Source organism: Neopsephotus bourkii, unplaced genomic scaffold (assembly GCF_033783945.1).
Source record: "Neopsephotus bourkii isolate Nb327-2 ecotype Australia unplaced genomic scaffold, CSIRO-AGI_Nbou_v1 NB_818, whole genome shotgun sequence".
NCBI classification, from domain to species: Eukaryota; Metazoa; Chordata; class Aves; order Psittaciformes; family Psittacidae; genus Neopsephotus; species Neopsephotus bourkii.
In genome coordinates, this window is record NW_026901314.1 from 119,816 (window position 1) to 145,272 (window position 25,457).

General features: G+C 40.9%; 2 protein-coding genes across 2 annotated transcripts; one reads left to right on the forward strand and one right to left on the reverse strand.

Annotated features, from left to right (window-relative positions):
- Nucleotides 1-1,378: 1,378 nt before the first annotated feature.
- LOC133213431 (histamine H3 receptor-like) lies at nucleotides 1,379-5,215 on the forward strand. The gene is given in 4 exon segments (XM_061355638.1): nucleotides 1,379-1,669; nucleotides 1,749-1,915; nucleotides 3,772-4,003; nucleotides 4,006-5,215. Coding segments are annotated over 4 exon segments (1,296 nt in total). The 5' UTR covers nucleotides 1,379-1,419; the 3' UTR covers nucleotides 4,653-5,215.
- A 1,828-nt stretch (nucleotides 5,216-7,043) lies between these two features.
- VPS35 (VPS35 retromer complex component) lies at nucleotides 7,044-25,003 on the reverse strand. The gene is made up of 16 exons (XM_061355637.1): nucleotides 24,787-25,003; nucleotides 24,312-24,408; nucleotides 23,418-23,541; nucleotides 21,782-21,964; nucleotides 20,419-20,632; nucleotides 19,573-19,656; nucleotides 18,988-19,097; nucleotides 15,898-15,994; nucleotides 15,653-15,801; nucleotides 14,932-15,139; nucleotides 14,279-14,434; nucleotides 12,574-12,696; nucleotides 11,442-11,621; nucleotides 10,023-10,262; nucleotides 9,198-9,341; nucleotides 7,044-7,959 (listed from the first exon to the last, which is right to left on the reverse strand). The coding sequence occupies exons 1-16, from the start codon at nucleotides 24,799-24,801 to the stop codon at nucleotides 7,780-7,782; spliced, it is 2,304 nt and encodes a 767-aa protein (XP_061211621.1). The 5' UTR covers nucleotides 24,802-25,003; the 3' UTR covers nucleotides 7,044-7,779.
- Between the last annotated feature and the right edge of the window lie 454 nt (nucleotides 25,004-25,457).

A 25,457-nucleotide genomic window follows, 5' to 3' on the forward strand; every position in this document is an offset into this window, starting at 1 on the left:
ACCAAACCCTAAGGCCATACGTGAAGACTAAAAGGTGAAAAGTTCAAGAAGAGGAAGGCTCATTTACTTCATCTTGAGACCCCTGCCCATGACCAGAGAGGGCACTGCGCAGGTGCAAAGGACCTTCTAGCTCACTGTAATACGAAGCGGGGATAGGACATGAATATGTATAGGCGTATGGTGCGACCTTATAAATGTAGAGGGAAACAACACTGGGGCACGCATGACTTTGAGGAATTATCCCCGTGCGTCTCAGCGCTGAATAAAAGCATACCTACTTTACAACTTTAACGAGTTGTGGAGTCGATCCGCACATCGCAGCCATCTTTACAGAAGCTGGAAGACACCTTAGCCTGTTCCTGGCTGCTCACGTTGGGTTTCTGGAATAGACCTGACTTCTGTGATAAAATTGTCTGTCCAATGTGAGGATGGAGGCACGAACCCAGAGATAGAGTGCAAGATGGATCGTTTATTGCAAAGATTACACGATATTTATACACTTTCAAGCAATTAGCCAAGCACATCTGTGTTTGCCTTGCGGTTACATCAGGTGAAAGGTCCATCTGATTTTCTTATTGACATGCTCTTCCCAGTTCCGATGTCCATGTTCCTTGCCAGTTCAAGCATCTTCCTAGTACCAGTCAGGGACGGGTCACTCTTAATTGCCTGCTGTGGTTCTTCCTTCCTATGGTCTCTGACAGTTTCGATACATTCCAACCCCCACACTCCAACATGTTAGTCACAACACACTTTAAAAGATCATCTAAATCCACTGCCAGTTTTGGGAAGTGAGGTCTCAGAAACACGGCATTCCTCCAGGCTTTGTGGACAGCAGTGGCTAGGCACAGCAAAGAGCCCTTCCCTAACCCTAGGGTGCGGAGCGGCCGAGGTGCCTGCAGCCCGGCCCGTGTCGGTGGCTCAGGCTGGAGATCACCAAAGGCACAAGATGGCTGCCCAGACCTTAGTGGGGCATGGCGGAAAGCAACGATCACGCAAGGGCCCTGTGGACCGTAGGACAGGCCGGCAGGTACGGTGCCGGGCACGAGCCGCAGAAACAGGGCTGGCGTCTGAGCCTACCCCACCAGCGACAGCATGTGAAGAGGGAACTGGGAGAGCCGTTGGGGGAATGAGCAGGCGGCCACGGGGGAGCCGTGAGTAGGGGCAGGCGGTCGCTGGAACCGCTACTGCATGAGTTTCGCAAGCCGGGCTCGTCACGGAGCCCACCCGCAGGCAGCGGGAGTGGAACTCTCCCGCCCGCAGGCTCCGCAAGTTCGGCCGGCCCGCCACCACCCCCAGCCCGCCGCGCCGTACCTCGCCCCTCCTTCCGCCGGAGCGGGCAGCGGCGGGGCCGTGGCAGGGGCAGAGCCGCGCTGGGCAGCGGCCGGGCGCCCGGAGGAGTGCGGGTCTCCGCCGGGAGCCATGGGCCAGGACTTGCCGTGGCTCAACCACTCCGGCAGCCCACGGGGGGCGGGCAGCGCTTGTACGGGGGACGGGCAGCGCGGAGGGCCCTTCCCCGCCGCCACGCTGCGGGGGGCGTTCATGGGGCTGCTGGTGCTGGCCACCGTGCTGGTCAATGCCCTGGTCATTCTGGCCTTCCTGGTGGACCGGAGCCTCCGTCAACAGGGCAACTTCTTCTTCCTTAACCTGACCATTGCCCACCTTCTGGTGGGTATGTTCCGGGGCGCCGGGAGGGGCAGATGGCACCGGCTCGCGGGGCTGCCGCTGTCACCGCTGAGCTCTGTCCGCAGGCGGCTTCTGCATCCCCCTCTACATCCCCTACGTGCTGACGGGCGAGTGGAGACTCGGCAGGGGCTTGGGTAAGCTGTGGCTGGTGGTGGACTACCCGGTGTGCACCGCCTCAGTCTTCAACATCGTCCTCATCAGCTTCGACAGGTTCATCTCGGTCACCAGAGCGGTAAGGGCTGGGTTGGGCAGGGGTCAGGGGGCTAGGGGGCCTGCCCTGTCAAGCAGGAGGATTTGCTTCAGTCATCGGGCTCTCAGCCCCATCGCACCTCACTCAAACCCCCCAGCAGACAGGGGAATCAAGGCAGTTCCCCTCGGTCCTGGAAATACTCCTGGGAGTCATCAGCTTTGACACAAAAGACATTTGCTTCTCGCTTTCACAGTGGAAGAGGTACTCTGCTTTATCAACAGGCAGAGTCTTAGGTGCTGCTGTTTCAGCTGAGGACTAGAGGTTTTCACTCTTCTACACATTCTTAGTTACTTTTCAGGCCACTACCCCACCCACATTTCCTTAAAAATGTTATTTTAGCTTCATTGCTCATTCTAAGTCACACTAAAAGACAATTAGCTTTTTGGCAAACAGCACAAAGAGGCTGCAAGATAATTTTAAGAATTCATATGCAATGATGTTTTACCAAATTATTTTTGAAGAGGGAAAAATGAACAGATTAATTTGTAAACATTCAACACACAGAATTCCTTTATTTTCTAGGTTCTGAATTAGCCATGATTTTTGCTTTCAAAAAACAAATTCATGACTATACCAATAGTATAAATATAAACTGAATGGTTTCAGCAAGGAAAACTGGTTATAATAAATTATAATAATCAGCCACTTTTACATACTTCACATCAATCCCCATATAAAAATCCCTTCCCAGGCAAGAGTACAGAAGCAGCCAGTTGGGTTAGGGCAGTGTAAGACCATATAAACAGGAATTTATGAAGTTCTAAATTATGCTCTGTATCAGTAAAAATGCTAATCTTCCTACAAGACTGCCCCTGAAATCATTCATAGCTTTCTTAGGGATTGCAAAATCAGACCTGCTTCAGACAAACTCAGGATTCCTCATCTTTGTGGGTATTCTACCAGAACAGCATTGGCTTTGGAGAGTGAGATCCACAGACTGGGGCAGTAATCATGAATCCTATACAGAATTCAAGCTTGAGGACTTCATAACCCAAAACACTGTGGCCACATTAAAGCTGTGAAGACTGAATTCCCATTCACTATATGAATGTTGTCCAGTACACCAGGGAATCTGCCTGTTGAGAAGATCATCTTGATTTTAAGATTCCACTGAATGTTACTGCTCATATGGTTTACTGACATAATTTTTTTGTACCTTATTTTCTAAATAAGGGAAATCAGTTACTCTTCTTGTAAAGCACTTTGCGGACCACAACACTCTATCTATACATCTCAATTGCAGATAAGAGTTCTGCAAGTCTTCAAAAAAGAAAGTCATAAAAGAATGAAATTAAGGATATCAAACAAAAGTAAAAGCTTTTACCCAGTAATTTTCTTGTGGTGCTATTTTCATATTAAGGAAAAAAAAAGGCTATCTTTCTACAAAGCACAAAGGAAAGAACTTGCAAGGGTGATCTATGAATTCACATGCTTTTATGTATTTGGAATTAAACTATTTAAAAAATCTAAATAAGTGGATTCTGAAGTGCTGCTTTTAGACGTTATGTAAATTGGTGTCACAGGTAATGCAACTGAATATATACGCAACTGGTGGCAACCACTTCTAGGAATAGCGGCAGTTGTTTGCCTTGGAAAAGCCTTGGTTTTCCAGGTTTTAAGATCTGACGCACATTCTCAAAACATATCCAGCCGCCTTGATACTGTTTGTTGGAATTCCTATTTCAGAAACAGCTTTTCCATGGTAAGCTCAGTATAGCCCCTCACCCCTAAACCAATATATTATCAACCCTCACAAGTCACTTAGGGGGCCATCTCCAGACAACCATGTTTGAGATACTAGTAATGTATGTGACTTCACTTCCCTCTCTCTCTCTCAGGTCAGTTACCGGGCTCAGAAGAAGATGACCAGAAATGCAGTGCTAAAGATGATCACTGTATGGATTGCTGCTTTTCTTCTCTATGGTCCAGCCATTCTGAGTTGGGAGCACATTGCCCAAAAGAGCATTCTCCCTGAAAGAGAATGTCATGCAGAATTCTTCTACAACTGGTATTTCCTAATGATTGTCTCTACTATTGAATTCTTTACACCTTTCATCACTGTTACATACTTTTAAGTATTTACCTCAACATCAGGAAACGCACATCCCTCAGGAAGGAAAACCTATCATCTGTTCAAGAGGACTGTGAAATGAGTTTCCTGGGAGAAAAAAGGGAACACACTGTATTTTTTGTAAAACCTGCTGACAGACACAAACATGAGAAGAGAGCTAGCAGCCTTTCTGCCCCGAAAAAGGCTTCAAGGGTTAGCCAACATAAGCATGGCAATCAGTCGCTAAATTTAAATGTCAGTCAAGACCTTCCACCACTCCAGGTGGAAGTGGAAACCAAGCCTCATAGGAGTGGTTTCTACAAAACTACAGAAGGCATATACAGTACTATCAGCAGAGTGGACATGGCTAACACCATGGCAAACAGATTTAGACTTTCCTGGGATAAGAGAGTAGCAAAGTCTTCAGCAATTATTGTATATGTGTTTGGTTTGTGTTGGGCCCCATATACACTTTTGATGATCATCAGAGCAGCTTGCCATGGCCACTGTGTGCAGTATTCACTCTATGAGACCTCATTTTGGCTTCTGTGGGTGAATTCAGCCATTAACCCTGTTCTATACCCTCTGTGTCACATGAGCTTCAGAAGAGCCTTTATAAAACTCCTGTGTCCAGGAAAAGCCAAAATTCATCCTCATTTTTTTATGTGAAAAGTGTGAAGTACCTTCCTTTCAGTGGGGGCATGAACTGGCTAATACTCATCTGCAAATATTACAATCATCCACATAGCTGGAGAAATCACAGCAATGAAGAGAAAGATAATTTCTCAAAGCTCTTTGGGAATTATGCCAACACTGTATTTTCTGGTAACAGTGCACTAGCATTACAGTGCTGAAAAGGGAATACAACATTTATGGCCAGTAATAAAAGAGTTCAGCCTCTCTCACTTCTCATAATTGTAAATACTGCTGGTAAGGAATTTCATAAAGTCTTAACCTTGAACCCATTACATTTTACCCCCAAACCCACTCTTAAGACATCAAGGGTCTCAGCTGTTAAATATAGGATGCTTTTCCATCCACTTAGTGACAAGCCAGAGGAGATCATAAGCAATGCAAAAAACTAAATACTGGTGTCTAGGAAAAGCGTGGAACAAGAGGAACCAGACTGGTCAGGTTACCAGAGCAGCTGAGCAATTGTAGCAGGTAAAAGAACACTGATTTCAGTGGAAAAAGTGACTAAGAAATTGTAGAACTAAGTTCAATAGTAGGAATAAAAGGGGTTTGAGCTCTGGATATAAGAGAATAATATGAGAATTGAGAGAGTTCATGCATTGGAAGAGTTTCACCATGAGTTTCCCACCTCAGCTATGATTTCCTCCCTGCCCCCTGTCTGGATCCTGCATTAGCAGGAATCTACTCAAGTCAAGCCTCTGCTCCTCCTCACAAGACTGACAGGTATTACTCTTCTATCTTTTGCTGTAAATATTGAGTAAGCATGATTAGTCTGAGATCTATGTCAGACAGATCTTGCTATAGACACAGCTTTAGGTAAACCTTCCCCTGGAGTAATTTTTACATTTCCAATTAGCGTTCTACTAGTTCTGAAAAAATGTTGTCTTCCCCTACCCCACCCATTGGATCAAGTCACAGTGGGAAAAAAAAAAAAAAAAAGGTGAAGTGTTCAGACATTTTCAAAGTCATGCATCACAAACAGCACAACTTAGAAAAGTCTGTTAAACTTTATAGCCTTGCTACTGTGTGTTTGAAAAATCAAGAACCAACAGCTACATACTGCTCTTGCCATTTTGCCTCTGCCACTAGAGAAGCTTACACAGGTACATGGCAAGTTTCACTAGATTTGTCCTATAAGAGGTATCAATTTGAACATCATTAGTAATACAAGTTTGTTTCCACCATCATAAGCATCTTCTGCATAGCTGAACAGACACTTCACTGGCAGGTGATAGCTACTGAACAGCTGTAGTTTTCCATTGCCACAGCCAAAATGCATATTAATACAATCAATCTTAAGGTTTACAGACAGTATTTTGAAATAGTTTACTTTGTAAAATTTCAATAAAAGCAATTGTAACTGTGGATGAGTCATAGCTTTGTAGCCTTAACAAGTGGTACATGGGAAAAAGCACTAGCTACAACATTTGGGTTACTGCAGTTGAAACCACCACAAAACTGTTATTCAAAGACAGTTTCTAAGTTACAAGGACTAACCTTGAGCATTAAACAAACATGGTTAGCAAATACTAGGAGGGAATATTGCTACTACATGAGTGGATCTACACGAACATTGTCATGTTCTGCTATGGATGTTTTACAATAAAACAATCAGCTTAAGAGTTCTATTAGGAGGAACATTATCCAGATACAGAGCAACATTAAGGTTTTTCAACAGCATTAATTACATCACTTGGGCAAGTAAAGCCATTAGATCATCTACTCATTCCTCCTCCCCTCCAAGACAGACTTACACTTCAGTAGATCAATGAACTCGTCTACTCCCTAACTCCTGTTTCTTAGGATCATATTTGCCTTTTTTATAAAACAGGTTACACTAAATTATTGGAGTCTCATTCACTATCTAATCAAGCCACGTCAATTTTCACAAGTGGTCTGCTCAAGAAATAAGGAAGTTCAATCAGTTGAACTTTAGAACATTACATTCAGTTAAGGTAAAACAAAATTTCAAAGCTTTCAGCAACTGGCATTAACTAACAGACCAACCAGTTTTCAAAGGAGTTCCCACTGGCAATTGTTCTGCCACTCTGTTTCCTGTGGCTTTTCATGTAATTGCCACTGATTACTCTAGCACAGACCTAGAATCCAGTAGGATTTTCTACCACTCTCAAGATACGTCATAAAAGCATTTTGAAATACGAACACACATCACTGGCATCAGCTGGAAAAATACTGCGTTTGAATGATAAACTTCCACATCAGAAACATAGCAGCCTCCCAGCTTGTCCAGGTTAACTATGCCTTGCTGCTTCTGTCCCTACCGAACAGAAGTTCTTTCGGTTTTATCAAAAGGTTCAACATTAACATTGGATTCAACAGTGGGCTCTGAAGAGACATGAAACAACATGCGTTAATAGCAACTTTTATTGTTTCACTGGTGCAAAATCATGATAGTGAATAAGCTTGTGTAATGTGTTTCCCCCTAAATTTACAGTAATGAAGGTTATACGTATCTATATAGATTGCAATTTCTCTATTTTTATACTATTTGGAACAAAGTTACCTTGATAAATATACCCTGTGCACAGTATTGGCCCTCACTGAATGTCACAGAGCCTTAATATGCAAAATATAACTTCTGGTTTTGAACATGGTGCTTTAAAATTCTCCAAACATGCATTAATATATTCTAGTTTTTAGGGAAAAATATTACACTTAGTCTTAACTTGCATTAAAAGAAAAGCACAAGCAGAATCTGACATACAATAACCCCAAAAATCTGATGCTCTGTGTAAGGATCAGACATAGTTTCAGATGACAGTCTGCCAATTTAGAACTCTAGTGCTACAGAAGCAACAGTGAAAAAAACAGAAGAAAATTCAGAACCTGAAGAGCCTTACCATGTCACATGGATTTCAAAGAAAGTTTCAGCCATGCTAACTGACAAAACCTGCAGTTGCTGGTCCAACCTTTCAAATTGTTAAAAGAGTACCCCACGCCACGTGTTTGAAGTGCCAGACTGAACACATGAATGTTAACTTGACATTTCTGAAAGGCTCAACCTATAAATCTACCTTAAAAAGAAAAACAAATAAACCATATACTATGTAAATGAAAAGAAGTAAGTACAGTGTGTATCCTCCTAAAGAACAAGACCTTCATAAATTGGCCCCTCGGATTCTGGTGATTCCCTCCTCAGACGCAAGTGCTCCAGCGTGTTGTGAAAGTGTTTGTTAATTTGTTCTGTTTCTTCGGCAGACTCAAGGTTTGGGAGATCTTCTCTTATCTTCTGTATCAGCTGATTCAAAACCTGAATTGTCACCTACAGGAGAACATAAACAGAAGCCCATCAGCAAGGCCTGCATAGAAGTGCATTGACATTGGCTTATCAGACTTGTGTCTAAACTGTTGGTATGTGGACAGTTCTTAGAAATATTGGCAAGGCTGCATGCAGACAATCTGTTGGAGACAGCCTTCTCTTGCTTCTCATAGGGCTACTCTGATTCCAGAACTTTGTGGAAATTGATCCCATGCCATCAAATGTAAAGAGTTTAATCAGTCACTAATCTGATAGATTTATGCCTTTTACTACAGCATTTCTCTTATTCAACATAAACTGAAAAAGCTTCAAACAAAAAAAGCAGATAATCAGATTGTCTGTGTGCTCTAATATCTGTTTCTTGTAGAAGTCAGTCAGGGTGGTCATACCAGATTTAAAGTAGTTCTTAGTGACTAAGTCACTGCCTAGGAAAAGCACATTTGCCTAGTGAGTCCTGCATTACACAGAACGCCACTGAATCCGAAGACTGTTTTTACATCTGCCAGGAGTTTTGAAATTCAAGATTTTATTATCATCTCCATCAGATACTGCATCTCCTATGCCAGAACACTACAACAGGAAGCCAGTTCAGTTGTGAAGTCAGCAAATCCCTAAAATCTGTTTAGACATTCTTTCAGAAGTACAGGGTATTCATCAACATCTGCTCTTGACCAAATAATGACAATGGGGAGGGGATGTTGATCTTGACCAAACAGCTTTTTTAAAAAGTTTACTTTTTACTGTTTACTAACACCAAGTATATGCAACAACTGTCCCAGATTGCAGATGCAGAATTTAGACTGGTACATAAGATGTCATCATCTGTTTCTCAAAACTAAAGCCTACACCAACCATCTGATGCACTCAGCAGTCACCCTGAATCACTACTTGAAACTAACAACTTTCTTTCCCTTATGCACATATTAAGTTATGTACCTGTAAAGTTAGATGAGCAAGTAGTAAGATTTCAAGTCCTAGGTAAGTTTTAATCTAATAAATATTTCTGGTATCTAAGTCCCACAATATTTAAATTCATAACTAAATGGGAAATGTTTGGTGTTTTCACCCATGTAAGAATGAAGCTTTATCCCAAATTTTACTACCATATCCAGAATTGGCTAGTCTTACTGCCAGAACTACAGAGCAAGCTGAAGACACATGATTTGGTGTATAAGCATGAATGAAGAGCTTAAAGAAATCCTCTTAAAAAGATGCAATAGAGAGAGTGCATTTCCACTCACTGCCTCATTTTCCTTTTCATAAAAGTAGATGTATCTGTTCAGAATTTCTATGAAAAGCTGGACTTGCAGAGAGGGGTCCATGCACTGATTCGCTATCTTTAGAGCCTTCTTTAGGCATTCCATCACTCTTTTTCCTCCATGAAGCTAGAAGGAAAAAAACCAAAGATTAGAAGATATAACAAACGTAGGGAGCTCCAGTATCTCTTCCCTTGGCACATTTTCTGGTGGCCCACTACAAACAGAAAACTACACGAACAATCTGTCATTGAAAGACCGACAGTTTAAGTCTTGTTAAATCAGGCAAAACCATGAACAGTTGTTGACAGCCCTTGACAATGAGACGAATGAACTCAATCTTGTAAATACATACACTAATGCACACTTTGAGAAACAGATTTCAAACACTGTTTTTCACAATTACAACAGTTTATGTCACCAGCCCTGAAGAACACACAATTATTTTTTTTACATTTAATTTCAATAATGCGTATCTTTAATTTGGAAGTTTAGTAGTTCACAGGTAACACATCTACAATAATAGACACACGCAAAATGCAGACTCTACTTTAACAGCCAGTCTCCAACTCCTCTCCAAAGTTTGCATGGTACTTCCACCCTTAAAATTGTGTTGTCTCCGTTTTGGTATGTCTACAGCTTGCACTGCAGTGCGATTTAGAAGCTTTATACATTAGAACACATTCCAACAAAGTCTACATCACTAAGTGATATATCTACTTCAGAAGCAAGTGCCTTCAGAAGAAAGGCAGAGCAAGGAGAAGAAAGGCAGAGGTAGGATGTGTTACACTGCTGTCCCTTTATTCTTACCTCCTCTCCGTTCTTGTCAGTATTTCGCCCAGACCAAAAGAGATGGGCACAAGTACTCACAGCCCGGCACTGGTCCGGCTTCTTAAGGAGCTTAGAGGCTGCCAATGCACACTGAGTCCTCAAAGGCTCGTGGTTCTCCTCACTGAAGCACTTCATCCTCTCAAATGTCCCGATTATTAAGGTGATTGCAGCCAGCTGCGCTTTTGAATCACTAATTTCATCCTCATACAGAGAGAAGGCCTAGTCAAAGGAAAAAGCAAGACTTAATCTCTGCTTTAGAACACATCAGCAAAAAAACCCAAATCACACGTGCCAGTGACAAGGCAGTAAAGTGTCCAGTTTTACATTAGTTAAAAGCTTCAGGCAGGAAAACAGATCTTTCACTGAGAGTGTCAAAATTACGTTAAGTACACAGACTGAAATAAATCTTCCAGAAATACTTCTGAAGTGGTCATAGTAAACAAATGTGATTCTACATATAACCTGAAGATTGAGTTTTTCCTCATTTCAAGCATCTGTTTGAATATGGAACCTCTGTAGCAGTAGTAGTCCCTGGAGAGCATCTGGTTCTTTGAAACACACAGAACAGTAGAGCAGAAGTTGAGGGGTAGGTCAGTAACCAGAGTAGGTAAAAATCATCGGCACTGCTGCTACATGGATGAAAAGCCTTGAGAGAAAATACGAGACTAAAAATCTTATGAATCTATTAATCATCTCAAATAGAAGACACATAACTGCCATGGTGCTCTCATCTTTAGAATTGTGCTATAAAAGCAACTGATACTAGGACAGTGAGGAAAGGCTGAGGTTATCAGCTACTTGGTTTAAGAATAAGCATTAGTAGCAGTATTAGAGGAAACAGTACAAATCTTGTAACATGGATAACATTAAATACGCTGGTTCTTTATCTGATGGGAAGGATAGCAATGTTTTTGCAACAAGGCTTAAGATCAAGAAAAAGGCTGAAGTGGATTTTCACACTAGTTTATAATTGGTTTCAATACAACGATTTTAATCAGCAAAGCCTAGCATGACAGGTGTGAACAGTGCAAATTTTAGGGCTTGTGGTCAGGACAACACCTGCTTAACAGCAAGAGCTGTGACAGGCTTGGAAGCACCGAAGGAGCATTTTTATGTTGAGAAAGCTGCACTCCTCCAGTGAGCCAACTATGCGAGTGGGAGGCAGTACTGCAATATACCACATATTGTCAAACTGGGTATTCAAATCAGTAGCAATGGAGGTTAATTCCACAGCAGCCTGGGAAGTAAGAATTAAGATGAGGAGTTTCTACTTAGTAGCACTAGCTGTCAATCATTTCAAGATGTTTTAATTACACTGAATGGTTTAGTGTTCAGGAAGCCTACCCAAGCCAAATTCAAGGTAGCACAAGACAGCGAGTGTAATAGTTGGACACTCACCTGGGACATGAATTCATAGGCCACAGTTTCATGATTCTCAAAGCCAATCTCTCCTGCAGCCAGTGCTCCTTGTAGGAAGAGACGAAGAGGCAGCTCTGCCAGTTCTGCTTTGATCAGAGCACTGATGGTCTGATGAGCAAATGAGAAGATCTTCTGGCATTTCTTTTCCCATTTGTCATCCTAGCGAAGAGGAACAAGCCAAAGCTTGAACAAGACTATTGCTACAAAGAGAACCTAAATTGTAACAAGATCTGTCAAATGATGTTTTCTTCTGCCTGCCACACCAGGCACTTACTGAAGCAGTACTGAGTGCCCTAGCAGTACTGAGTTGACCTCAGCAGGTGTTCACAAAAGTATTTCTTCCATTTACAAAAAGTTCACACCCATTTTTCCTACCAGCTCGTAGAAACCTTCCTCACAGAGTAATTGCAGTTACCACAGCTATGCTTAGAACACAGCTAATGAGGCTTTTGCTCAGTTAAATGGAGAAAAATTCTATTCAGTCTGGAGCATCAACAAGGAAGGGAAGATAATTTTAAAACATTAATTTTGAGGACTGTTTTAACAAACAGCATTTTAACTTATTTCCCCACAATATATCCTCCAAATAACGGAAAGTAATATTTTAGCTAAGTATTTCAATCAGAAAGCATTAAAGGGCCAAGATGGACCAGTGACTGATTTAGTGTGCACTTTTGCGACAACTGTGTGAGTTAAACTACAAAGAAACACTTGCTTTTAGAAACATTAAAATAGCATAGCTGCAGATTTAGAAGTTGATGAATTTCAGTATCTAGATTTAAACTGGTTTCATGCCAGCACTTGCAGTGTCCCAGCTCTCTGGTCTCCCCAAATAAAAACACATCAGTCACCTTCACGAATAAACAACTAGCCAATTTCTGCTTCACCATTCCTCAAGTGCTGAGGTAATTTAGTATGAATTGATAAAAATCCTCCGTAAGTTAGAAAGCTCTTTACTTTTACCTCTAGTAAAAATCTGCCTCAAGAAAAAGCAAACAAAACCCTTAGCATTCTACACCAAGTTTTAGCATACAGACATAGCCAGACAAAATGCATTTCTAAGAAAGCCCAAAAGATGCAAGTACACAAGAGTACCTAGAGGTCAGCTTACCACTTTGGAGTTCTCTTTGTAGCGAAAAGCAAGCTGGTATGCAGCAAAAACCAATGGTGGCAGTGTAAAACGAATACGTTGGTTCCCACCTGCACCAAAGTGTTTCCGGGCAGTGTTGAGGATCTGGAATATAAGCACTGTAAGCTTACAGCACTCTTGAAAATGTGTGTTATTCGTATCTATAACTTAGTCTGCACTCCATAGAATCAGAAAGACATGGTGGCAGCCTCAGACAGTATTTTGGGAGGACTACACACAAGTTGCTTTACGTGAATTATATGTGTGCAGTCTGTATCATCTCCACAAACTTTTCTTATTGTACTATATTTATTGCAGATACATTTCAGACTGTGCAGGAAGACAGAAGTAGCCTGAGCTTACACTTAATGACATCAGATACATTCTGTCCTCAACACAATGGAAGCTACAAAAGGACTACTTTTCCCTACAGTAGCCTGTAAGAACATAAAAGTAAGAAGCCAAGTCTCATGAAATTGAACACAGGAGTCCGTAAGACATCTCATACTCTGAGACTATAGCACTACATAATGATAGCCACACCTGCAACTGTTGCCACTTCCCCCTGATTTTAGTTTTCATTATGCTCATTAAAGCTGCTTTTATTGCATTTCTCAGTTTTAAGCACAAGCTGCACATACAACACAAACATGATACTCTGCCTTTTGCCCTTGTTCTCAACAAGTGGTGAGAGACTAACGAGCTCTCCTTGTTTGTATTCTTAGCTTCTTCCCTTTCCCTTGTTTTGGGATTATTTCTATCCATTGATACAATTAGTCATGTATTCTCACAACCAGAATTTTTGGTAATAGCAAGAATCTCAGATATCGGAAATCATTCAACCATTCAAGGCAATCTGAACATTAGAATAACCTGACTCCCTTTCAAAGGGGACAACTCAAGATGCACCATATTTCACACTAAAACTTTAGAAACCAGATTTCAGGTAATTTCTACTACAGATCAGAGTTTAAAAGCAAGATTTTTTATTTTAAGTGTCGGAACAATGATGGCTAGGTTACTACAGCCAGGTATTATTACCTTGCTGTCTAGTCACAGCAGTCCATTACCACTTTGAAACAAGCATTACAAGCGAAGCTCAGTGTCCAACCCTACATACATCTTTAGATTACCTGAATTGTAGTTACTAGAATTCATGTAAACAACATGAGTAAATAGAAATCTGTCATCACCCATTACTCACTTTATTAGACACTTTGGCTTGTAATGCACTAAGGTGAATGAACTTGCATTTCAGACCTCTTCCATACAGAACACATAATTTAAAGTGAAATACTATGAAAGAGTTACGAAATTCCCATAGTCCTGGATTATTTCCTACTGTTCCTGTAATGCAGGAAAACCTGATACAAGCATTTGTGATGCTTATCCAAAAGTACAAACCAATACAGTTGTATAAAAACTGCCACCTTCTGCTTTTAAGTCCCTATCTGCTTTTTCCAAATCCAAACCATTTCATAGTAGCATTAAACATGTCATACAATATTCTCTACCAAATATGTAGCACCAGAGTAGTGATGCCCCAGTATATTGTGATGTCCCAGCTACACACTGATGTCCAAGACACTACAGTGATGTCCCAGCTACACTGAAGTCTTGTACAGCAAATAAAGGAAGAACTGACAATTCAGGGAACACAAGCATTTTGAAGCACTGATGGCCATACCAGATACTGTTGGTCGGGGTCATCTGAACGCAAGAGATGAATAAATCTCCCCACAAGACTCTGCTCATCAGCAAAGTCTTCAGGGTCAGGATCTTCAGCAGGCTGATCTGGTTGATCCTGGATCAGTGTGGATACCAAATTCATGATAGCATCAACCTGTTAAAGGCAATAATAGCTCTGTTTGAACCAAAGCATAAGCTGAAGTGAACTGGGAGCATCTTTACAGCCATTCACAGAGCTGATGAAGCATGAGCAAAGTCTGAGTTGGTGATGCTTTAGAAGGTATTAGCCTTATTCCCTGAAGTACAGCCCCTCCTAGCACAAGTGGGATAGCACAGCAGTACAGAGGAAACTCAGATTCCAGAAGTACTATCCAGTCTTCTTCAGCTAATTTTAAGGGGGTTCAGGGTCTTCATTCAAACTTAACAGAAACAGTCTCTAGGATGACGTTAGGTAAGGTATGCAAAGACAAGACATTTAAGAACATGGGTGGACGAATTACCATGTGGGATAAAGCTCTGCTACTAAGATGGGAAGGCAGAGGTACGCAGGCTAGGGAACAAAGCATGACTTGCATGAAGTCTATGATTCTAAGTCACTCAGTATTTGTTTTCAAATCATCAAACAGCAGTTCAAATTAACTTATGTCATACCTGTTCCTGGGATACAATTTCTGTGTTATAATCCAATACATTGCTAAGCACGTAACAACTCATGCTCTTCCTGGACTCATAATCAAAGTATTCAAAGAGTGGGTGAAAATGTTTTAGTTTCAGAACTGTCAGGATGTTGTTGTAAGTATCAACAGGGATTTTCAAAAGTCTAGTCAGCTCCTTTGAAACAGCACTGCTTGTTGCAATACTAAAAAAAAAATACATGCAAAACACAAAATTAATTAATAGTTCACACATGCAGACAGATTTAGTTTGTCTCAATACCAATTCTGATGTACAGCACAACATCTAAGCAACTTGCTGAGACAGAGAAAGGAAAAGGTATCAAAACAACTTCTATCTTGCTCTTTAGGACTCACAGTGGAGAATTCACGTTTTAAGTTGCTGATGGCAGAAGCAGAGATTGTGGCTGTAAATTCAGCAAGGGGAGAACTCAACTGCTGCAAGGAATGAACAGATAGTGACTACACACTGCTTGGCGTACACATTGTGTACTGTAGAGTGCCACAGTAGGAGTTATGCACAGGTAAGCAAGTCCTGGTTAGTCAGTAGTGTATCATGATCCTCTACAGCTTGGACCAAAGGCACTAATTTTACACATCAAAGCATGTTTGCTATTTTGCTAAATATGAAAAACAGAAGTTAAGATTTTAAAGTATTAATCACCACAACAAAGAGAATGCAGGAGATATTTACTTACTGTTCTAGATTAAGTTTGTTGAATATTTCCACGGTTGTCTCCAACACCTTATCAACATAGTCAACACGGTCTGGGTAGCATTTCATAGCCAAGTTAATGAGAGAAACTTGCAAAGACACCACATCCTCTGAGGGCATGTCCTGACGAGACTAAAATTTAAGACAGCATTGAGTGGATTAAAAAAAAAAAACAACACATAACTTACAAAACCATCCCAAAACTGCATGCAAGAATACCTAACATACCTGTATAACAGTAGCCACCTGCTGGGAAAATATGTCAAACAGTTTGATATCTGCTGGGATACCAGGTCCATCTTCACGATGTGCAAATAAAGCTAACCTGGTAATACATAAGGGAAAGCAGCTTGGTCAGCAAAGTGTTTCAACTTCTCAGATGCAGGCGAGAAAGAGATACTGACAGTCAAAGCAAGTCCTTTGGTATATTTGCAAGCTCTATTACAAGCAAAAAAGAAAATTAATGGAAGTCATAAATCTCAAGAGCAACTGAGCCTGGTAAATAACAGTCCTGGAAAACGTGTTGACAGAGATGGCGAGCTGAAGAAAGAGCAAGAAGATTGTTTCACAATCCCATGTTTTTCAGCTAGGAGCAAATATTCTGTTCTAGTAGAGAAAGAAATATTCTACTCAGCTGATGGAAGAGCAAATACCCTGCATCTATTCAGTAATATTACTGAAGTCAGATAGGCAGTAGAATTCTCTGCATAACAATCTCTAGAGAAAAAACAAGAAATGTGCTGACTTAACTATGCTTTGTCTCCAAAAACAGACCAACATGTTTGGTACTTCTGATGTCTGCAAAGAGCAAACTACAATGCAAATTTGAAGTGGAGAAGAATACCTTTTTTTTTTTTTTTTGGGGGGGGGGAACCAAAGCAAGAGATCACTATCCAGCACACATCCAAAGGATACTGCAGACCTGTCTCTATCTGTAATAAGAGAAAGTCACTTTAACCACTGTTTCTGCAAAAATCAGACACAACATAGAAAATACTACAGGAAGGCAAGCAACTTACCAAGGCTGCAGCATAAAAAAAGTTCAGCATTGCTATCTTTGATTTCTAATTGCTAAGGGATTATTGTATACTGAATTACAGAAAGACCTACATCCTAAATACAAAAGTATTTAGGAAAAAGCACCTGATTAAAATTTTAAGTTATTAAACTTTGAATGAACTTTGGGTCTGAAACAAAAAGGCAGGTAAGAAAAGGCTGAGGTGCTAAGAAACTTCACAGTCAGTTAAAAACAGACACTGAACTACTACTGTATTTCATTACAGTGGTAACAAGAAGACTTTCTAAAGCTAGGAACAATCACTGCTTTTTCTCAAAGGGACAAGGCAGCTTTTCCTGGCCAACAGCTCAGAAGATAAGGCCAGCATCCTACAAAGTATGATAAATTGCAGGCAGACAGCAGCATAATTAAAAGCTGTGAATGGCTGAGTAAGGCAAGAAAGATCCCAAAGCAGCAAGGCTATTTGCAGAAAGATTGCATAACAGGAAAGCCCCATGGGCAGTCAATTATCCCATACCAGCTGAAATAAAGATGAGAAATGCCAACAGGCACTACCTCTATGGGGCAGATTCACACCTTAACTACACAATACTGAAACACACAACAATTGCTCCTAACAACTCCAATCTAAACACAAGAACATCTTCCCTGCATGCGTGGCACAGATCCATCCTCCAATACTTGCAGTAACACTACAGTCAGAAGCACAACTTGCCACAGTACAAAGATGATGAACATCACACCACCACACTTTTACCTTTGTCCTATAGCCAAATGAGAAAGCTCTGGAAGACACTATTAGTGGCCCAACAAAACACAGTAGTGGAAGTCTAGGAGGACAGCAGGCTCAGTTTTAAGTCAGTTGCTTGTTGTTGTTTTTAATAGTGAAAACTTACTGTGGAGGCAATACCAAAGCTGTTTAAGTCCTCTAAGTAGATATGACTGCAAAATGTACTTGAGGAAAACCTTGAAAGAATCACATTGCTATGCACTAATGTAAGTAAGAAGCTAGCAAAAGGTTGTGACCTCTGTTGAAAGCAGTCACAAGACAGTTTCAGAAATTAGACTGTTACAGGCAATGTCTTCTCAATTTGCAGGTTTTGTGGGGTTTTTTTGTTGTGTTTTTTTTGGGGGGGCGTGGGGGTGTTGTTTTTATAAAGCTAACTAAATTGTGAAAACCCTCACAAAACCACAGCTGTGAAGTGTAGAAAAACCAACGAATTCCTGTGACCATCTCTGGATGAAGGCAGAGCTGTTTCTCTGCCAAGTGCACAAATACTGAAAGATACTCCAGTAAGACTGAAGTGCTTAACAAATAGAACTGATGTAACCTTAAGGAAACAAGCTACAGATTTGTTTTTACTATAAGATCCTAAGTTATACCATTCATGCTTAATATATACATGTTCCATCTCCGCACATTCGAGAAGACAAAGAAACAAAACCACAACTATACTCACTGTTGAATGCCAGTAGGACTCAAGATCCCTATAGCAACTGAAGTCCATGTATTGGTACTTGGATCAAATACACAAAGGAACATACATTTGTGTGTAAATGCCAGGACAAAGCTTTTCTGAGGCTTCAAAAAGCCGGGAAAGTGCACTTCCTTTCCACACTACGAAAGTACAGGCATTCACTGATAATTTGTATTGCTTCCTTTCAGGATACAGATCAAAACTTCAGTTTGATCTTAAAGGTCTTTTCCAAACTAAATGATTCTATGATTCCTCCCCCATATCTGAATTCAGTGCAAGCAGTCTTAAGCTGTACCTCCACAGGAAAAACACTTCTGGGAGAACAGGCAGGAAGTTAGTGGTAAACCAAGGAATTAAGACTGTAGTTCCATTTCCTACTAGCTCTCTTATGAAGAGGTGTTATGTTACGCTCTTATCAAAATTGCAAGGTAAAGTATCCTTGATATGTGATTTAGCCATGAGGATTTTCAGGGTTTCAAGAGATACTTATGATCAATATGGCTGTCAAAGCAGAACACTGCTACCACTTTAGCTCAGAAACATGAAATTGGTCAATACTAAATGGGTTGTTTTCTGGCTTAATCTGTTTACAAGTTTTAATCAGTCCTTAAAGCAGGTTTCATTGGAAGCTGTAAAAGCAGAGTCCAGAGGGCAGAAACTGTGTTATTCACAGCCTTAATTACAGCTGATGGAAATACACAGAAACAGTGAAGTTACATGATACCAAAAATGGAAAATTTTCAAATGCTGGAAGAATTATCACTTCCTTGTGTACAACACAAACTTAATTTTGAGCCGATTTCCACCCCCATGGTCACTCACCTGTCAATTAAAGCAATAATTATATTTTTCACATTCACGTTTTGGTGCAGCTCAGCACAGGCTCTGAGAAATGGGTTCAGGGTTTGGAGGTGAAATTCATCTGGAAAAACCTAAAGTTTTAGATCAATAGTCATGATTAGTTACCAAAAAATACATCAAATCAAATTTGCCAATTGTTACACAGCAGTAAAATGCAACAGAGTAATTCTAAAGCAGACAGCCACACAGTAAATATGGACTGGCCTACCAGCGCTTTAGAGCTCCCCAGGCTGACCATGACTGGGTAAATGCATGAAGCAAGAGGTGCAAGACAAATGGGTAACTTGAGGGACCAGCTATCTATTATAATCATACTCCAGGCACTGCAGCTCTGATGTTTACAAGCTTCTGCAGCAGAAGGAGCACAAAATCAATTCATTTCCACTTTGCTCATCTGTTAAAAAATATGGGATAAGGCACTAGGTAAGAGTAAGAATGATGAAGTTTTCCATTTCATGAGGAAGAGGTGAAAGCCTGAATCTGACTAAAAATAGAGGAGTAAGTGTCCCTGTGTCCCATCACTGAAACAGAATTTAAGCAGCTCACCTGTATGATGCACTCCATGAGGTACTCCTGAGCTAAAGCATCTCTACAGTTTACAACTTGCTCCAATATTCCAGAAAGAACAATCTGGAATAGGAGAAAGAGTCTTGCAGTGATTTTACAATTACTTTCTAAGTTTATATTCAAATGTGCACATTTAATTCAAGCAGATCAGTATTTCTAACACTTCTCAAATTTTTCCTTACTTTTTCTGATAAAAAGTCCCAGTGTTCAGCAGTTCCATCTTTCAGAAGAAAAAAAAATAAAAATCTCCTGGTCTCAGACATCTGTCCCTTTCATACATTGTACAATCTGCAAACTGATTTAGAACATCAGTGCTACTAGCTTTGCTGGTACATACTACTGCTCGGTCTCAGCAGCAGTACTTCAAAATATTTTTCAGTAGCTATATGGTAGAACTTTCAAAGGACAAACTTCTAAATAGTGTATTTGCTTGACTATCATTTCATGCAGTAACAGTTCTCTTGAATGCTTTGGGAAGCATTGCTTTAAGTAGTAAAGTCTACCACAGAACTTTGTATGCAATACACATCCCTTCAAATCAACTCATTCTGTAAGTAAAATGGGAATTAAGAAGGAAGGTTTTAAAACTTATCAACATTACACACAAACTTAAAGGAAAAACGCATGAGTCATCCTCAGCCTCACAACACGTTAACACAGCTTTATTAGCCTTCAGAACTTTTACTCAGGTGAAGAGTTTGAGAAGCACCAGGATTACTGAACTTTCAGCATAGCTGTAACACTTCAAGCTGCATATCTGAAGGTCCAAACTGGTTTCATTTGGAAAAAGTAAATAAAATCAAAAAACATGGACAGACTTCCTACCTGCTTGTATCGTTCCACATTAACACCTTCCAACTGACTGAGGCGAACCAGGTTTGTTCCCACTAGGATCCTGAGTTCCTGCCTTTCTCGCTCCCTTTTCTCTCTGTCCCGACTATGGCCCTGGTGTTGCATTCGCACCCAGAGTTTGTTCATCTCAGCAAAGTTCAGCAGCACAAAATCCATTGAATCACTAATGTCTCCAGTGGTTTCTTCACTGCAATTGAGGACAGGTTAGGAACAGGAAGTCTGTCAGAGGTATTCATCCCTCCATCTGGTGAACATCCCATTTTAAGCAGGTAAGAGGGTACAGAAGCGTATAGCGGGCTTGTAAGAAACTTTCATACCCTCTCTTGTGAGAAACCTTAGTTCTGAAAGAGAATTCTGTTGTGGTTTAAGCCCAGCCAGTAACTCAGAACCATGCACCTGCTTGCTCACTCCCCCCTCTATTTCCCTCCCCACTGGCTCCAACAGGAATGGGGAGGAGAACTGACAGAATGTAAATCCCACAGGTTGAGATAAGAACAGTCCAGTAACTAAGGTGTAACACAAACCACTACTGCTACCACCAATAAGAATGATTAGGGGAATAACAAGGGGAGAGAATACAAAACTAAAAGGGGATTACAATAAGTGATGCACAATGCAATTGCTCACCACCTGCTAAACAATACTCAGCCCAACCCGAGCAGTGACCTGGGCCTCCTGGATAGCTCCCCCCAGTTTATATAGTGGGCATGATGTGCTGTGGTATGGAATATCCCTTTGGCTACTTTGGGTCAGGTGCCCTGTCTCTGCTTCCTCCCAGCTTCTCATGCCCCTCCTCACTGGCAGAGTATGAGACTGGAAAGTCTTGATCAGAGTAAGCAACACTTAATAACAACTAAAAACAGTGGTGTGCTATCAGCAGTGTTCTCAGACTAGAGCTGAAAACACAGCACTACACCAGCTACTAGGAAGGAGAAAAGTAACTGCTACAGCTAAACACAGGCTCATACCCTGCGTTGTGAGAAACCTTAGATCTGAAAGAGAATTCTTAATGGACAAAATACCCGTTAGAACTCTACAGACTTGACAGATCTACTTATCTCAAACTCAAAGAAAGTCATACAGAAAATTTAAATAGGTTATGTTTAAAACAATTTTTTTTAAATTCTTCCCTGTGAGGGTGCTGAGGCCCTGGCACAGGTAGCCCAGAGGAGCTGTGGGTGCCCCATCCCTGGCACTGTTCAAGGCCAGGTTGGACACAGGGCTTGGAGCAACCTGCTCTAGTGGAAGGTGTCCCTGCCTGTGGCAGGGGGTTGGAACTGGATGAGCTTTTAGGGTCCCCTCCCATCCAGACTAGTCTGGGATTCTATGATCTTACTCTGCTTGCTCGCCTTCATCTGGTAAGATATTCCTGGTACACTGCAGGAGATAGTTCCTAAGAAAGAGGCCTCTAAGAGGATGCTGTACTCCACGGCACATCTCCACCAGGTCTTTCAAAATATCTTTCCTGGACTGTGGAAATGACTTGACATAGACAACACCCACTGTTATCAGGAGATATCTGCAAAAGGCACAGAATCAAACAATAAATTATAAATAACATCATACTTAAAGGTAACAGTTCCTTTCTTCCCTCCTGGCAGTATTACCAAAGCACAGAAAGCAATACAACATCATCTACATCCCATAATTTTGCACATTAAATTAGCTTTCAACTCCTGTTTTCCTCTGCCAGAGAGCACACAAAGTCTGAATAGCCACCTGGCCTCATCACAACACTTTACGCATTGGATCTTTAAATGCTTAGTTTACATCAAGTTCTGAATGCTCTCAGATTAGCTTGTCTATACTTCCAGCACCCCACTAAACTGGAAAACATCTCCAACACATAGAGATAAGTAATCTGTTATGGTGAAGCAGTTAAGCCTCTTTCACACTTTAGTCTAGCAGGAGAGGTGTTATGCTCTTCAGAAATCCCCAGGCCTGTACTCGTTCTTTCAGCATCTCTTTATTAAGTGAAAGGTAGAAGGGACATCCAAGACACAAAGGACTGATGCTTCACTGTAATGGAGTCCCCTTTAGCTTAAGAGAAAAAACTCACAACACTCAGGACTTTCACATATTCTGTTTAGAGGCCTCAAGCCTCTTACATATCTGTCTCCTGCATGGATGTGCACAGAACCTTCATGAAAGCACCAGAAATGTTCATGAGGGATAGTAAGAGTCAACGTCAAGCAGGCAAGAAGACAACTCAAATGATTATGCAGAGGGATAAAGACACTGTGGTAGTCATCAGCCAAACTCCAGAAACTGCATGAGGATGCAGCCTTGTATCTCCAGAGCCTCTTCCTGGCATGAACATAATGTCAGGGGTTAATAATGGTAATATATTTAAAGATAAGCCTTCCAATATCATCTCAAGCATGCTAACACCAAAAGCACATATTCTGAACCACAAAGCTTTTTAAAATTAAGTCACATAAATTTTCAGCTTCCTTCTCACATTTCTTACCCTCCAAGAGACAGACAGTTATGAAGCATCTGCTCTGTGTGAGAATCTAAGACTTGGATCCTCAGGTCCAAGTTCATGAACAGATAATTGAAAATGTTAATAAATGTGTAATCAATCTTAGTGATCAGAAAGTGGTACTTTTGTGGTACTAATCTTCCATTAGTGCTGTGGTACTCATCTTCCACTGACGAGCTCTTTACTCCAAAGCCAACTTTTTTCCAGTATCGATATGCTTCCATCCTGGTCATGTGCAAAACAACACAGTGGTAGGAAGAACTGACGTTCTAAAGCTGCACTCTTGGCCTAAATCTGAGAAGTCTCACAGCAATCCTCTCTTAAGTTATGCAGAAATACTGCTCACCATTGCAAACTGCATTCTGTGTGAATACATTCTGTGTGAATATATTGCTGTGAAGCAAGAATGCAGAGTCAATCATCATCTGCACCCAGAGTCCGACCACTATTGACTACTTTTAACACACGGTAACATATACACACTTACAGTCTTGGAATAATATTTCCAGCGTACTGTACTAGCTCATAAAGGTCTGCCACTTTCCTTCCTTTGGCAAATTCATCTGTCAGGTAGACTTCCAAGTAGTGCAGCTCATCAGAAATTGCCATGTCTTTCTCATAGTTAAGGATTTTAATTTAAAATATCTACAACAGATTTACATACTAATTTGCTCATTCACACCAAAAAAGGAAAGATGCTGTACCAAGCACAACCATGCCCAAGTAGGCAATACTTCTGAAACAATAATCACTATTAGTGTAAACATGCACAACTAACCCCAAGCCTTCAATTGTCAGTTTTAGCATATTAGAAAAGGGAAAAAAACCCTAAGCCAAAACAACAAGCAAATGAATGTGATTGAATAGAGTATCTAAAGTAACTGCATACTATGTCTTTAGAAGAACTTCATCCACAGCTGGAGAAAGCAGTATTTGAATATATTCACAGTCTGTTCCTAAGTCGCATAAACTTCTTCAGATACCACAGTATGCATAAGTAAACACACTGAGGAACTACATGTGATTAGAAGCTAATAATATAACAAAGGGCAAAAAATAAGCAGGTTTTACAGATTTTGGGGCTAGCATAGTGCAAGCAGAGTTGTTTTACAGAGCTGGTATTTTTTAATGGAACTAAACTACTGAAAGCTCTCAAAAGAAGACAGAAAATACATGGAAGACTTGCTTTATACCAAAGGGAAAAGACAAATTTACACAGTGAGCAAATATGTGTATCTTCTCCTACAATATATTCAGGTAACTAAATACTGAGGAAAAAAAGTGCTACTAAATATGAGATAGATGAGTTCCATTGTACCAAAAAAGCAGATGGAACATTTCACTCAGCACTTCAACTATTTGTTTCCTCTTCAAAGGATACAGAGCTCATAATAGCTCTTTGGAGATAACATAGAAGTCCGCAGCTCACCAAGCATATTGGAAGCATGTTTCAGAGCATCCATGAGCTTGTTTTTGTCCTGTAGAAGAAGAAAGAGAGAATACTCTGTAAGAAATACCAGGCAACCACAGTATTTTGGAAAGCTACACTTTTAGCCTTTTAAAAAAAGCAGATGGAGAATATATTCTGCCAGCAGACCACTGTTAAGAATTCTTCTTCCCCTACTTCTTGCCCAACACCACCACCCTACTGAAAGCCACAGTTTATTAGGCTTCATATAACTTAGACTTATGATGCATTTAATCACCTGGCACCACATGATACAAGGCAAACTTCTAATCTACCATCTATATATACTTGGGTTACTTCTCTTCACAGTACTGGAGATTAGTATTGATTTACTGGTTTACTCCTAGCAGACAAGAAGCTCCATTGCATTTTAAAGTCATGTTCTTACCAAGCATCTCTTCATCTGGAAAGACTGCACCTTCACAGCCTGTATGGCTTCATCCAGGAGTTTTTCCTGTTCATCCTGAGGAGATTGCTGTGTTATTGGCTGGAAGGAAAAAAAAAAAAAAAAACCAACAATAAAACAAACAAACAAAACCAAACAGAACTCAGTAATTTTTATAAAGCTGTTTATGACTTGATTCAAACCAGATTCCTGCAGTTTAGAATACAGAGCAAGTGACACTGCGGTGTAACCACTCAAGAGTTATCAAGCAGCTGTGTGATATGCAAGTGAGAGAGCTCCCAGGACTTCACAAAAATCTCAGGTCAGGGGTGAGACTGTTTATGAGTAGCCTGTGAACACCATTGCTTCTTGGAGTGCACAGCCAAGAGGACAGAACCTTCTAACATTTAGAGGTCAGGAATCCAGTGCAAGATCTGACAGGAAAAATCTTCAAGAGAATGCAGGCATCACTATGCTGAGAAGAAGCACTGTTACTTCTTTCCACAGAGTTTCGAAGCAAAGCCCAGACTGCACACACTGCAAGTGCACAGATGCTTCCCTGTACTCACAATTCTCAATTATCTGCTGTCTGAGCCGCAGGACTCTGTTAAGGACAAGCTTCAGATAAGCAAAGGATAAAGTACAGCTAGTGCCTTCTGGAAGGTAGAAGTGAC

What these genes read in the sequence shown, in the direction of transcription:
- VPS35 (XM_061355637.1), bottom strand. An exon ending in GATGAAGGCGAGCAAGCAGA is followed by an intron (nt 20,633 to 21,781) that starts GTAAGATCATAG and finishes CCTCAATTGCAG; the next exon opens with TGAAGAAACCACTGGAGACA. An exon ending in ACCCCGACCAACAGTATCTG is followed by an intron (nt 12,697 to 14,278) that starts GTATGGCCATCA and finishes CTTATATTCCAG; the next exon opens with ATCCTCAACACTGCCCGGAA.